The sequence below is a fragment of the Candoia aspera genome, chromosome 3 (genome assembly GCF_035149785.1).
Source record: "Candoia aspera isolate rCanAsp1 chromosome 3, rCanAsp1.hap2, whole genome shotgun sequence".
Taxonomy (NCBI): Eukaryota; Metazoa; Chordata; class Lepidosauria; order Squamata; family Boidae; genus Candoia; species Candoia aspera.
Genome location: NC_086155.1, coordinates 181,881,443 through 181,896,210, shown reverse-complemented (window position 1 = coordinate 181,896,210; position 14,768 = coordinate 181,881,443). Strand labels below are relative to the sequence as shown.

The 14,768-nt window shown below is 36.2% G+C and overlaps 1 protein-coding gene across 3 annotated transcripts in view; it reads left to right on the top strand.

The window, feature by feature from the left end:
* RMDN1 (regulator of microtubule dynamics 1) overlaps nucleotides 1–14,768 on the top strand; it is a 471,818-nt gene that overhangs the window by 454,421 nt on the left and 2,629 nt on the right. Inside the window, exons 2-10 of one of the 3 annotated variants that reach the window (XM_063299456.1) lie at nucleotides 449–607; nucleotides 3,218–3,335; nucleotides 4,785–4,872; nucleotides 6,278–6,437; nucleotides 8,000–8,089; nucleotides 9,413–9,468; nucleotides 11,392–11,479; nucleotides 11,915–11,945; nucleotides 13,968–14,101. In XM_063299456.1, the coding sequence (XP_063155526.1) occupies nucleotides 464–607; nucleotides 3,218–3,335; nucleotides 4,785–4,872; nucleotides 6,278–6,437; nucleotides 8,000–8,089; nucleotides 9,413–9,468; nucleotides 11,392–11,479; nucleotides 11,915–11,945; nucleotides 13,968–14,101 (909 nt within the window). In that variant the 5' untranslated portion in view covers nucleotides 449–463. Of the gene's footprint in view, nucleotides 1–147; nucleotides 237–336; nucleotides 608–3,217; nucleotides 3,336–4,784; nucleotides 4,873–6,277; nucleotides 6,438–7,999; nucleotides 8,090–9,412; nucleotides 9,469–11,391; nucleotides 11,480–11,914; nucleotides 11,946–13,967; nucleotides 14,102–14,768 lie in introns of those variants that run through there. The other 2 variants (XM_063299457.1, XM_063299455.1) reach the window with 2 other exon arrangements.

Sequence of the window (14,768 nt, the reverse complement as noted above, 5' to 3'; positions counted from 1 at the left end):
GTTGTGTTTTTTGTTGCTTGTTTTTAAGATTCCTAGACTAACCTAATCTTTGCTGGATGCTCCCCACCACCTGAAGATGATCAGGATCACGTGACAGAATTCGGGGCGCTCCCCTTCTTCGCGCGAGGCAAAGCCAATGGTGGTCCAGTCTTTTTCCAACTGGGCCACTTTAAGATCTGTGGACTTCAGCTCCCAGAATTCCCCAGCCAGCATGCTGGGGAAGAGCCAAGAGGGAGGTGGGGTGTTTGGGAAATCACGTTTGTGAGAGTGGTTGTCAAGTGGAATGAATGCAGCCCGGATCTTATCCCACCCGGACTTTTTCAGCCTGGAACATCGGGCTCTTCCGGTGTGGATCACCGAGTCGTGAAATGCTGTGGAGTAACTGAAGTGTCAGTGCCTGTTTCCGGAATAGGCGAGGAAAGGCTGATTTGGGCGAAATATATATCAGGGAAACATTTTTGTCATGGCGCTGGGGAGGATGGCGGCGCGACACTGGCTGCGGAGCGGCTCTTTCCTGGAGACGCGTTTCTTTTGCGAGGCTCCAAGAATGAAATCCGGCAGCCGCCGACAGCTTTCTTCAGGACACGGAGGAAAAAAGGGAGGCGAGGTGTGGTTGGTTTACAGGCGCGTCCCTTCTTATCCTCCCCTGGGTTTATTCCGGGATGGGAAAAAATGATGGCCTTAGTCTGAGTGAAAAGCTCGGCTTCCTTAAGGTTTTTTAATCTGGTCTCGACTTATCTCCGTTAATTATTCCTTCATACTTCAGCCTGTGAGGATGAGCTGAGATACTCTTGTTGCGAGCTTCCGGGTCTGCTGAGTAGGACAGATATTCCCTTCCCCTGAGATGGAGAGAAAGAAAATGGTTGTCCAGACAATGTGGGGGGGTTTCATAGTTCTGTTGTTGTTTCATGCTTTCAAGTCAGTGCTGACTCCAGGCAACTGCCTGGACTAGTCCCTGCAGTTTCTTGGCAAAATTTTCAGAAGTGGTTTGCCATTGTCTCCTTCCAAGGGCTTCATGCCTAAGGCAGGACTAGTAAACCCAAACATTCAGGCCACACTTTGACAAGCTTCTATGTTTATGTACTATACATATGTTCTCCAAGATGGCTATCATGCAATAGAAAGAATCAGGATCCATATTCTAACATCTCTCACTGAGAAAACTTTAAACATTTTTAAATATGTAATTAGAATGCCTGCTTTAGCCTAACTAGTTTTAAATACCTATTTCTTAAAATACCTAGTTAACAGGAGGAAAAGGTGCACTGAAACTTGAGTTTTTAAGCTTACAATACTTTCTGCTTCATTGTAAACAAGATGCCCTGATAAAATGGTCACAATTGAGAGAGAACCAAAGGTAGCAGTGAATTAGGATTTGGGGCCAGAAATAATAGAGCTTATCAGCAGAATGAACTAAATAGCTGTGAGGTACAGCAGGTAGCTTTTAACACACCGAAGTATGTGAAGATATATATTACCATAAAAAAGGCAAAGTGATCCTAATTACATATTATAGTAGGTCACAATATGGCTAAGCATAGTGCTCCATACTAATGCTGCTCAGATCCCAGCTTTAGCCTACTTTGTGGACATTGTAATGACATTGTAATGAAAATGACTATTCAAATCAACAACCAGACTCACATAGTGGTCTATGGACATCTAATTTAATGATGAATAGCGTGCAGAAACACAGGCAAAGATGAGAATACCAAAAGCGCGGGATTTCTCCCAATTAAACCACAAGCGATCCCAGACCCCTCCCCCCACTGTCAGTGCAACTCCATTCCTCTGCAGGTGTTCAAACTGTTGCTGGCAATCTCTGGGTAATGACCTTGGCCAGGCAAGATAGCCCAAACATGAATTCCTTTGCACTCGCATTATCTATCTCTCTGCCTGGTATGAACTAATAGCAGCCCACTCCTGTTCAGCAACACGTGTCAGGACCAACATGGCATGGAGACTTGTTAACGATGTTTCAGGGACATTGGAACAGGAACCGTGACATTCTGCCCCCCTAAAAAGAAAAGAGAACTAGAAACAAATAAGGTTAATGCACAGAAGAGCATATTATGCATGCTTAGATTGAAAAAACTTCTTATCAGATTTGTGAATAGCTCTGTTGAATTAAATGTCCTTCAGGATTCAAATGTATTTATTTGCATAATAAATGAGCCTCATTGGGGACACATACACAGATATTACTTCCATCATTGTACCTAAATTTAACTTAAAATTTATCTTTCAGTAACCATGCAGACAACTGTTTTGCGAAAGTACAATAAATCCTCAGTTAACTTGATTTTGGAGGAAAAGGATGTCCATTAAACCCAATGTCTGATTTTCATTATTGATGTACAGGTAGTCCTCGCTTAATGACTGCAATTGGGACTGGAATTTTGGTTGCTAAGCAAAGTGGCCATTAAGCGAATCTGACCCAATTTTACAACCTTTTTGTGGTGGTCATTAAGTGAATCACCATGGGCATTAAGTGAACCACATGGTCATGAAGCAAATCACACAGTTCCCCATTGATTTTGCTTTCCAGAAGCCACCCGAAAATGGTGATCACATGACCACAGGACATTGCGACGGTCATAAATGTGAACCGGTTGCCAAGCACCCAAATCCTGACCACGGGGACTCTGTGATGTTTGTAAGGGTGAGGACCGGTCAGATGTTGTTTTTTTCAGCACTGTTGTTAGTCCAAACCGTCGCTAAACAAATGGTTGTTCAGTGAGGACTACCTGTAATTTATGTTATGTGCATAATGATGTAACTGACATTTTGCATCATTTGTCTAAAATTACATTTTTGTAATTTGTGTCAATTTAGATATTTTTTTTCAGAAAATATGTAATTGATTCAGGTGGTATAAAACATCAATTACCCCATTACTCAAATGACACAAATTATATCAAATGGCTAGACAAATGTAGAAAATATTAGACTTGTCTGTCATATAGTTTGTGAAGTCCAAATGCATATTTGGTCTGTTGCATTGAAAGTCTGATAAATTGAGTTTCCACTAGATTCTCAAAATTTGCTTCTTAGATTATATAATATGCTATGAAACATAGTTGAATGAGAATTCAATTGGAACTTGCAATACATCGTTTCTATACAACATCCCAATCTAATTCTTTATCTCTTCAACTGATATATTTTAAAAATAAATTTATACTTAGGATTGTAGCCTTTGTGTTTTCTTTATTAGATGTTTGAAAAATCCAGAATTTTCAGAAGAGGGTTTACATTCTCAACATTGTCTTACTTGGGATACAACGCTTATCTAGTAATCTCTCAGTCTGCTATGGTTTGTGCTGATGTCAAAGGTAAGATAAAATTTCTAAAAACACACAGCTGTCAAATCCAATCCTCCATCCCTAAAAAATAAGCTGTTGTTTTTTTCATTAGAGCAAGTAGAATGACTGTGGCTGCTGATAAAGAAGAAATGCAGCTTGCTTTCTCCCTCATTTATTTAGAAATCAAATTTATAAAGCCACACAACTCACCAGAACTCTGGTGGCATACAGGTTATATAATAGAATACAGTACAATACACTACAATAAAACAAAGAATGTGATAACTAGGGAAACAACATACCTCAATAGAAAACCCAATAACATTCAGGTGACATGTACTCCACCTTACCCAGGGCCTGGGGAAAAAGCGATGTCTTCAACACCCATTTAAAGGACAGCAGGGTCAGAGTTACTTGATCCTCTGGGGAACATCAAGTCGAAGAGGTTATTTGGTAGTTCTGAAGGCCTAGCTTTGGGGTGACTGGGGAAGGATTCAGAAGGAAAAATCAGTATTAGCCTTGCAAAGATTTAGTTACTGATTTTGTCCTCTAAAATTAAAAAGGGGAATATAAGCCTGATGTGGGTATGGAACTTTCAGTCAGTACCTTAAAACCCTGAAGGTTTAAGGAACCGATTTCATCCCTTACACCCCATATGAAAGAGGAGAGTCTGAAAATTTTGGGCCCATCCTTGGGAGATCTTGTAAACTACAAAATGTGCTGTGGATTATACTTTTGTATGCCTTCTATCAGAGTTCTTAAACTGAACCTCGAAGCACAGGAATTAGTTATGTATTTAAAGGAATCAAACACAAAGTCTTTATTTGGAAAAATACTGATGATATAGAAGGTCAGCCATAAGATCTTGATTGTTGAGTTGAAGATAGCACAGCTATCTATATTGCTATAGATCTTGCTGCTGAAGGATAGTTTAAAATAAATATGAAATTGGGTTTTGCATATTTTGTTTCTTTTCAAAATTTATATTTTTGTAAATACATATAAAATATTTAAGGTATTAACATATTTATCAGAAGCCTATTATATTCCTTCTCCGGCTGACTTTGTCCTTTTATGTCTCCTCTAATGCTTATATGAACTACAGTATATCCTTTGGGTTGTTTGTGCCAACAATATTGCTGATTTGTGATTTATGGTCCAACTCATCTGACAGGTGGTAAATTGGGGAAGACTAGGCTAGATCAGTGTTTTGTCTTGTAATGTTACATGTCTCTGACATTACTCAGAAAGAGAGGTAATTGTTGGAAACACTTCCCTTTAATAGATTCAGCCTAACAGTGCCATATAGACCTGTTGATAGAAGCAAATTTGTTTTGATTGCCATTAAAACAGTCTTCTATTCCTGACTTGTAATATTAGTATGTCCATATGCAATCACATTAATTATTTTTCTCTTAAGTAATATCTGCTTCACAGATTGGCAGATTCACTGAAAGTTCTGTTTTATTATATCTCAAGTTAATGAAGTCCTAGATCAAGCAGACTATCTCTATGGAAGTGGAGAAACCGAAAAGCTTTATCAGTTGCTGAGTGAATACAAGAACAGGTATGCTATTGCAGTACGCTCTGATGGGGTGGGGTTGGCATAGAGGGCACCACAACATACAACATCACTGGAGACTTGCTGAAATCAGAATTTTAGGGTCTTTCATTTTAGTGGACCTTCTGAGTCCTTTTACTGTCATTTAAAGAAAGAAAACTTTTTCTTCTCAGTGCTTTCAGTGGAGTAGAAATAAAACAAGCTCTAGGGCCATCACAATTTATATTCTAGTGATTCATTTTGAGATCAGGGAAGTTGTGAATGCATAGCCCCTCTAGGCATACCTCCTTTCTCTCTGCCTTGATAACCAAAGTCCTATTCTGGACTTCGGAGAAGCACAGGCTGCAACTTTTAGCAACTATAAGGCTTGCAAGATTGGATCTTGGAGATAGAACTCTCTCTGCCCTTGCAAAGAGAAATCTGAAAAATCTTACAGTCCTTAGGATATCAACTCAGGAACTATGATACTGCTGTAAGGGAATTGAAGTAAAATTTTAGTGCTGAATGATGATTAAAGAAAATATTTGCTAATGAGACCAGGAAGTTGATTTTTTTAGACAGTCTTTCACTGCTTACTGAAAACGTGTCACACATTTACATAACTAAAGTTCATTCATCTCCTTTGGGTCTATAGTCCACATGTCAGTAACTTTCTTATACTGAATTGTGTTTCTACTCCGTTGAAAATCACTGTTGAAAATGTAATTGAAAATAACTGTTTTAAAGCATACTGTGAAAACTATTAATCTCTTTCCCTGTTTAAAATCCTATAGTTTTAACTTTTATTGTGTGAAACAATATATGGATGATGCTGTGTCGCAAATCTGATTAATTTAATCCTTATGTACTTTAATTTGGGTATACATAACTCGTCTTTATGTCCTTGTTCCTCTTCTTTTGAATACAATGCCTCTCCCTTTCTTATTTTTTATACTTGGGAGCAATATGACAGTACAACTTCGTTCCTGTTTTCACTAACCATAGTTAACTCAACGCACAGTATAAACATAATTACAAATAAGTACTTTGCAGCTAAATGTATCTAGTGAAAGTGCAGGTACACTACAAGTGTAATCATCTCCAGAAATCAAAGTGGGGGAATGTTCAATTTTACATAAAGAGATGGTATTTATGAACCATTACATTCCTGATCTACTAAATGCACTTAAAAATAGTATTTTTAGAACTTCAAACTGTTTTATTGCTCATTATAATTACTATAATGTCATGTGTTGATGTGTTGTTATTTCACCTTGAGTGTTGAGCTGTTTTTATATTGTTTTATTTTTTATAAAGTTCTGCTGCAGAACTATTGTTTGGTAGTTAAAAGTATAATAAGTCTGTCTATACACTGAGACTTTACTATGGTATATCATAATCAATACATCCTGTTATATATGTTACTATGTAGTGAAAATGCACAATTGTTGTGGCGTCTGGCACGAGCATTACGTGACCTTGCTCAGCTTAGTCATACTTCAGCGGAGGAAAAGAAGCAGCTGGCTTATGAAGCCCTTGGTTATGCAGAGAAGGCACTTGAGAAAGATGCAACTTGTTTTAGTGTACACAAGGTCAGATAAACAAATAATTTACTTGACATTTTGTAGTGGCTTATTTCTGACTTCGAGGACTTTGAAAGGAGAATTGCAATAATTCATATCTTAAATGACAAACTCATAATCAATCCATTTAGAGTGGTTTTCAGCAATTATAATTTCACACCAGCCTAACTAAATGAATTGATTATGAGATAAAAAAGTTCCAGAAACTAGTAGTTGCATAATAATAATTCTACAGGCTTGATCGCTTTAAAGTAGATAGAATATTCTTGAAAAACTTGCAACCAGCAATATAAGCTAAGGCATATTCAAAGGTAAAATGATGCAGAAGCAGCTGCATGATCCTAAGAAAAGATTCAGCTGCTTTAAAAGTTTAAGACAAATATAACTTAGGTGTCCTTGCATGTTCCAGAGCACCCTTTTGCCTTTAAAACACAAATGTTGCATAGCCATAAGAAAAATCATAGAAGAATAATTGAACTAAATTCAATTATTGACAGTTATTTTCAAGTTCAAGTTTTATCTTTAAAAGCCTGGATTGGCTTAGGCAGTTCGAATTAATCATGTCTTATTTCAGTATGAACCTGTCTAGGCATTAAAATAGGAGAATTGCTTTTCAATACCTGTTCTTTCAGAACCCTGCCAGGATGTGGGAAACGTTCTTACATGGCCCTCCAAAGTTACAGAATTTGTTCTCTCAGGATTTCGTGTAATCTCTACTTGATTTAAAACCTTCCTCTTCAGCTGTGCCTTTTAAGAAATTGTATGCTTTTCAATTTAGTTTTAACTATTTATAGTTCATTTTAGATAGTTAACCACCTAGAGTTCCCTATTGATTGAAACTTGAAAGAACAAATAAATATTTGTGTAGTATGGATAGAATTATGACATTATGATAGTAATTTATCTACATGGGGCTGCCTTTGGAGAGCATTCGGAAGCTTCAACTGGTACAGAATGCAGCTGCCCGGGTTGTAAATGGTGTCGGCTACTCGACATATGTAACACCACTGGTTCGGGAGCTACATTGGTTGCCGGTGTGTTTCCGGGTGCAATTCGAGGTGCTGGTTGTCACCTTTAAAGCCCTTCATGGCTCGGGACCAGGTTACCTTTTCCCAGTTGTTTCTACCCATCCAATCCAGTCCGGCAGAATGGGCATGCCCCGGGTCCTGTCACCCAAGGACTGTTGGCTGGCGGGGACCAGGACATGTGACTTTTCTGCTGTGACACTTGCCCTTTGGAACATCCTTCCTCCTGAGATTAGGATGGCCCTAACCCTTTTGGCTTTTCAGAAGGCCTTGAAGACCTGGCTTTGTGCCCGGGCCTGGGGCCCCGAGTGTGTGAAGGGCCCCATTTCATGGTTGTGCTGACACCGATCATTTTTAATATCTCTTGGCTGTATTTATATTCAATTTTTGTATTGTTTTAATTGTTTGACTATTTTTTATGATTGTTAGCCACCCAGAGTCACTGGTCTGAGATGGGCGGCTATATAAATCGAATAAATAAATAAATTTAATCCCTAAACATTCCATATTGCTAAATAATCGTATGTCATTCTTCTTTTTATTTAGTGGTATGCAATATGCCTCAGTGATGTGGGAGATTATGAAGGAATAAAGAAGAAAATTGCCAGTGCTTTTGTTATTAAGGAACACTTCCAGGTATTTAAAAATAATTTCCTTAACTTGTGTCCCCTGCCACACAAACCTGAACATGATCCAAAAGCAATGTATGATGGAGGAAGAATAAATTAGAAACTGAAATGTTTTAAATATTGAATTACATATTGAATAATTGATCTGTCATTATTGTCCTAATTAATAGGGAATATGCTGATCCAGTATACATATTTTAATGGATTTTGCCTAATATATGGAGATTTTGTTCCAAAAAATATAACATTTTTGAGCCTTGCATTGGAAACATTTAAATACAGTATTAAGGAATCAAAGAAGTGTAATTTGCTATCTCCTTGAAAAAGCGTGGTAAGCATGGGTTTAGAATTCTAGCCCTTATTTCTGAAGTCTTGCCATTTAAATATTTCAATGTCTGTGTCATTATATGAAACAAGAAGTAAACATTTACTTACTTGATTTAACTTTTAAAATATAGAGCTGAAAAAGCAAAATAAGTCATCTCAATTTATTTCAGTTTATTTGGCCATTTTTTTCCCCCTTCTTAATCCATGCTTTAAATATTGTCATGTGTGGCTTGCATTGAGTTCAGTGTAGCTCAGCCATATCAGGCATTCTTTTAAGAATCCATTATTCCAGCTTTTCCTTCATTTTCAGAAATCTTTTGTGGTCCATTTCTCCTAAAGTACCTAACTGTTAAAGTAAACTCCATGAGAACCTTTTTAAAGGAGATTACTTGTGTCCTTGTTAATAAGCTCCTCAAAAGTAGATTTTCCATTATAAATAGTTCTGTGCAAAATGGAGCAGTTTGTCTCTCAAACATTCCATTTTCCTCCAGGAGGTGATTTGTGGTATTCCAGAAGTACCCAGAATATAATAAACCACATCCTCTTTTAGAAAGTATACTTCTGGGAGTAAACAAATCACCCTGAAATACTTGAATTAGCTTGTTGCATGGGGAGAGGGAACTTCTAAGGAGGAACTGTTCAATGCTGTATTTCCCTGATTATAATTTTTTTAATGTTTGCTTTTTCCTTCAATCACATCTTTCAGAGGGATATTTGTGTTTCCAAATATAGTTGTGTGAGCTTGAATAGAGAAAGTTGGATGCTAGCAGACTTGGTTAACATTAGCTTTCACCCATTGGGAGTGTAAATCTGATCTGTACAAGCCACAGAAATGTGGACTGAATATTAAGATATTTCTCCCTAAACCATACGAAATTTGTTACTTTTCTTCAGACAAAAATATGCAATAATGTAATTTTATTATTGCTAGAGGAAAATGTAAATTATGGGAGTGGTATTAAGATAGCTGTGATAAAGAAATAGGTTGTTTTTTTCTTAACAGAAAGCAATTGATCTGAATCCAAAGGATGCTACTTCACTTCATCTTATGGGCATTTGGTAAGACAATCTCTCTAAACAAAATTATATTTGAAATGCCAACATTTTTCTCTGATACATGGAATGTGAAGTAATTGCACAATGGTTTTAGTATTTGCAATTCTTTTCTGATCAAATGAACTACCCTATCAGCACTGTCTTATAATATGTAGCATTAGACATCAATTTTAGTAATATGTCCCCTCTGGGTTGTGTTTTAAAAACATTGTATTTGCATCTGATCTATCCTCATTCCCTTCTAATTAAACAGCAAACTTACCCCTTCCCCAGTCTACCCTCTTAAGTACTCTGATTTAATTTCAATGGTTTCTCAATTTCCCAGTCATCTGTTTAGGAAACATGTCAAGGAGAAATTTACTTTTTATTTGTATATCTAAATGATTTAATTCAAGGATGAGCAACATATGGCTCTTTAGTGATTTTTTAAAATTGATTATGTGCCATCAAGTCAGTGTCGATTCTTAGCAACCACATAGATAGATTTTCTCCATGATGATTTGTCCCTCACTTAGTCCTTCTGGTCTTCCAATGTTACACCCATTGCCACTCTAACTCAGTCCATCAACCTTCCTTTAGTGATGACTAAATTTCAACTTTTGTTAGCCCTAGCCAGCATGACAATCATAAGGGATCAGGGACTTGTTTATGACATTATTTGAAGGATCATACATTTCCCACTCCAGTTTTTATCGGTTGAAGATTGCATTTCAAATATCCAAATGTCCTTCTTTTCTTCCCTAGTGTTGAGAAGCTCCAAACTAGGTAACACCACGGCTTAAAGAAGGTCTTCTGCAAACACAATAATTGTGCTTGTCTTAAACAATGGCCAAATAACACACAATGAAAGAGATACAGGTTTTGATTTACTGGTGATATTATTAGCAATTTGGGTATTAGCCAAGCCTTATCTGTGTAGACAAAGACTTTTACTTCTCAGCTTCAGTATTCTTTCATGAGTGAATCTCCCCCAACTTCTCTAAGCATAGTCTTGTGCACTTCAGACATTTTTCCCTAGACTTGCATTTGTTCTCAAAGCATTCTTAGTAAGCAGATCTTAATACAATATGATGTGTGATAACTACATACCTTCTTAATACATGTTTCTTCCATCTATCTTCAACCCTGTTTCAAGATCATCTAGCCAAGTGAACCAAAATTGTGTGTATTGTTCCTCTTTGGCACTCTTCTTCAGCACTCTCTTGAATGCTTTGGTGAGTCTTATCCTAATCTCACCCAGTATCCCATAAATCCTAATTAACTGTTCAGTTCACCTGTAGTTTACCAGCCAACTTTAATCAAGATAGCAACAATTATTCTGTCTTCAACAAGTATTAAAACTGACTAGTACTTTTTAGCTACTGTTGCACCTTTAGTTGCCAGCCAGATCTTTCATTGCTCAGTTTCTTTTCTCTAATCTTGATATGTCCTCCTGGAAGTTTCTAAGACTTTATGCCACCTTTGTAGCTGCCCCTCCTCCTCCAGTGATAAGCTAAACTAAGTCCTATTCTTATAACTTACCAACCATGCAAAGCATAGAGCTAAAAGAAGAGAATGTGTTTCGGTTACTTTCCCTACTCCCAAAATCACTCCAGAATTTATATCTAAATGCATACGTAACTAGCCAGCACCAAGTAATAATACGTTTGAGAATCGAAAAAGAATTTTCATACAGAGTAAGCTAGCCAGTGTTATTGAGGCTTTTCTACTCTTTAAGTGGGATATAACGTACTTATTGCCTTCTCTAGTTGTTCTTTGGCAGTGATTTGGAGGTGCAGTAGTCAGGCATACTGTTTTCTAGAGCTGGGTTAAAGTTAGACTTCACTGGCCTCCTCCAGCCATGTGGTTTTAATCAATGTGGCCTTAGGAGATGTATTTTTGCGAACAAAATATAAAGAAATAAATACATTTTTCCATTTGCTACAGGTGTTACACATTTGCTGATATGCCGTGGTATCAGAGGAACATAGCTGCTGTTTTATTCTCAACACCACCCAGCTCTACCTATGAAGAAGTATGTGTCCCGATAGTATTTTATATCGCTTTTTCTTTTTTGGTGTATTATCCTTTAAAACACTGGAAGGAAAGGAGATGGAAAGGCTAATCCTTATAAGCTATGAGGCTATAGTGTAAGGCAGTATACTTTTGGACAAAACTTGAGATTCTGAAAAATAAATGTACCATCTAGTAAATGACTAACTACACATTGACTATAATATCAATAATATACCATCTATTTCATAAAATACAGTTGAGTTTTAATTACGTTTGTAAATAAATATATCCTCTTGAAAGTATAAAGGGAAAAACATAGCATGCCCTTTACCCAACTATTCCTTAGAAAACACAAGTTACATTGCAGTTACTTACTTTCTGAAGTATTTTAATTTTCTACTGGAAGGATTTGGATTACTTTAACAGTACTAATTTTAATGCTAATGTCTTTTAGGCATTACGCTACTTTCAAAAGGCTGAAAATGGTAAGTTATGTAACAAAGCATATTGCATGGCAACTTAATTTTGAAATCAAAATTCAAATGTGTTAGATACTATATGAAAGTATAATTATATGTCTATTATTATATGAAACAAGGATATAGATAAATGAATGTTCTTAAAATTCCCTTCAACTGTATCTAATGATGTATCTACTGAGGTATCAACATAGATCTCAAATAAAAAAATTAGCATGTGATTCTCTAGTCATTATAGAGATAGTCAAATTATAAATGAGAAAATAAATAGTGTTTCAGAGCACTGAATATGCAGCCTCTTAATTACATGGTTTAGTATGTAAATTCAACAGAGATGCTAAAAATATAATTGCAATTGTATCTTAAAGTCATCTCTTGAAAGCAATAGTGATAGAGAGATAGATAGATATCTGTTAGAACAAGAATTTCTTTGTTTATTAAAAATGCTTCTCTTAATTATGAGAGGGTAAAAATTAATTTTAACACTATTTATTTATATACTATAAAATGCTTCTCTGAAGGAGGAATGTGAAGTGATTTAGTCACTTAATTCTTTTGGAGCAATTTTAGGCATTCTATCAAACCAAATTTTCATATGTCCTTTTGAGCAAAAGTCCACAAAAAATGTCTGAAAGAAAGTCATGCTATCAAATAAATAATAGCAGCTATATTTAACAACTTGCATCAGGAGAATTTGCATTATAAAAACGTACAGTGAAGAGATTTTCATGTTGAACAGAAGCAAAGTAATTTCCATTTTAAAAAACTTGTTGAACAATTTAGCAACTAGGTAAATTGAATACAAAGTGCCTTATGACACACAAAAATAATGATAAGACTACTTCTGTATTTTTAGGCCGTCTGAAAAAAGCCCATTGTACTGACATACTTCCCTACTAACTAAATGGGGTTTTATGGATTTTTGTATGGGTTGCTACTCAGCATCAATAAAAATCTTGGGAGCTATTTGAAAAAGGCAGCTTAAAATCTTATGTATCTGAGATAACAAGGGATAGTGCTGATGTGGATCCTGGCTGTTTATACATGTGCTTCTGTTACAGACCACCTGAAGTTCTATTTGTTAAGTGGTGCATATTTATACCACTGGGAGTTGACATAGATAACTGTCATGAGTAAGGATGGCGAGCAGGGGGCTCTCACCCAGACTGTCAAGCGCATGCGTAGCACTGAGGAACTGTTCAGCCATTCAAAGAGACACAGATCGGGACCGCCTTAACCTTTGGGGTTTATATGGCTGGGTTTTCCCACGCTTTCTCAGTTTGTTAGGATTCTTGTTAAGTACTACTAATAAATATTAGAGACCAAGTCCTCGCCTCAGTGTGTTTCCTGGTAATCAGGACAATAACAGCAGTATAAAAATACAATAAACAAACTTAGCAGTATACTTAAAATCTTTTTAAAAAATCCATCCTCTGTGTACTGCAAAGCAGCAGTGCCAAGTTAGGAATTAATTTATTCTTAGTTGGAAATAGCAGTAGCGGAAGGAAGGAAATAATTCCTTTTCTAGCTTCTTGGGGAATTTGATCAAACACTGCAGTTTGTGCATAATGGCAACAGAGCTTGCTTTAGTTAGTCATGCAAGTGTTGCCAGTACATAGAGATAAGCAAAACTATCAATTTCATTCTGGCTGAGTTTCTAATTCTTCCCACCTGCCACAAAACCTCTTAATTCTTTTTTGTGTTAATTTAACCAAATATAAACATTTTTCCTACCATGAAACATACTTGTTCGTGGGCATTTTTTATGCCAAACTATATTGCGAAATCTGTAAAAGTACTCATATAATAATTTGAATATAGACCTGGTGGGTATGAAATAAACATTCTGCATTCTTATTACAATGCAGACCAAACCAAATAACCTTAACCACCCAGTAAAAAGTAGCACTCTTTCTCTGTGTACTGAGATTATGCTTAGCTTTTTCAAAAATTAAAGGCAGATAAGCTTTAGACTACAAACTAAAAACTGGAGGGTTTTTTGTTTTGTTTGTTTTTATTTCTGTGTAGTTGAGCCAAATTTCTATAGTAAAAACTTGCTGTTCTTGGGAAAGACATACATGAAGTTAAATAATAAAAAGATGGCCCTTCTGTGGTTAACAAAAGCTAAAGATCGGCTACCACATGCAGAGGAAGATAAGCAGGTAAGCTATTTTCACAGCTGTGTGTGTATGTGTGTATGTGTATATCTAAAATACGTTTTCAAGTATTTTCAAAAGATGTGCTAGAACACAAACTGAACCCACATCCATTCTTCCATTAGCTTCACATTACAGCCTAAAGCTGTATTTCCCGATCCGGGTGCCCTCCTGATGTATGGACCAACTCTCAGAACTCCCCAGCCAACATGATCTTTGCTGAGAATACTAGTCTCAGCGTTGCTGGGAATCGGGCAGCATATAAGTTTAAATTATTATTATTATTATTATTATTATTATTATTATTATTATTATTATTATTCTAAAGAACTCTTAGACAGGTGTACTGAAATAACTCATATAACATTTTTGATGAAATATCTTCTATGTTAGATGCTAACAGACTATCAAAATTATTAGAGAAATGTTAGTTCTGGTATAACTAATATGGACATTGTATGCATTGCTAATGTTTCTTATAAAAGCTAAGTTTAGAATAGAGGAATGTCCTCTAGATTTCTTGCTGTCCCTTATTCAGGGGAGAAAGATTGAATTAGTTGAAAAGGATTTCATAAACCTTGATATTGTGTTCTAGTTGGTTCCACTGTGCTTCTTTGTGAGAATTTTACCTGGAAGCTAAAGTAACTTGGCTTGTTAGTTTTAATTTATAGCA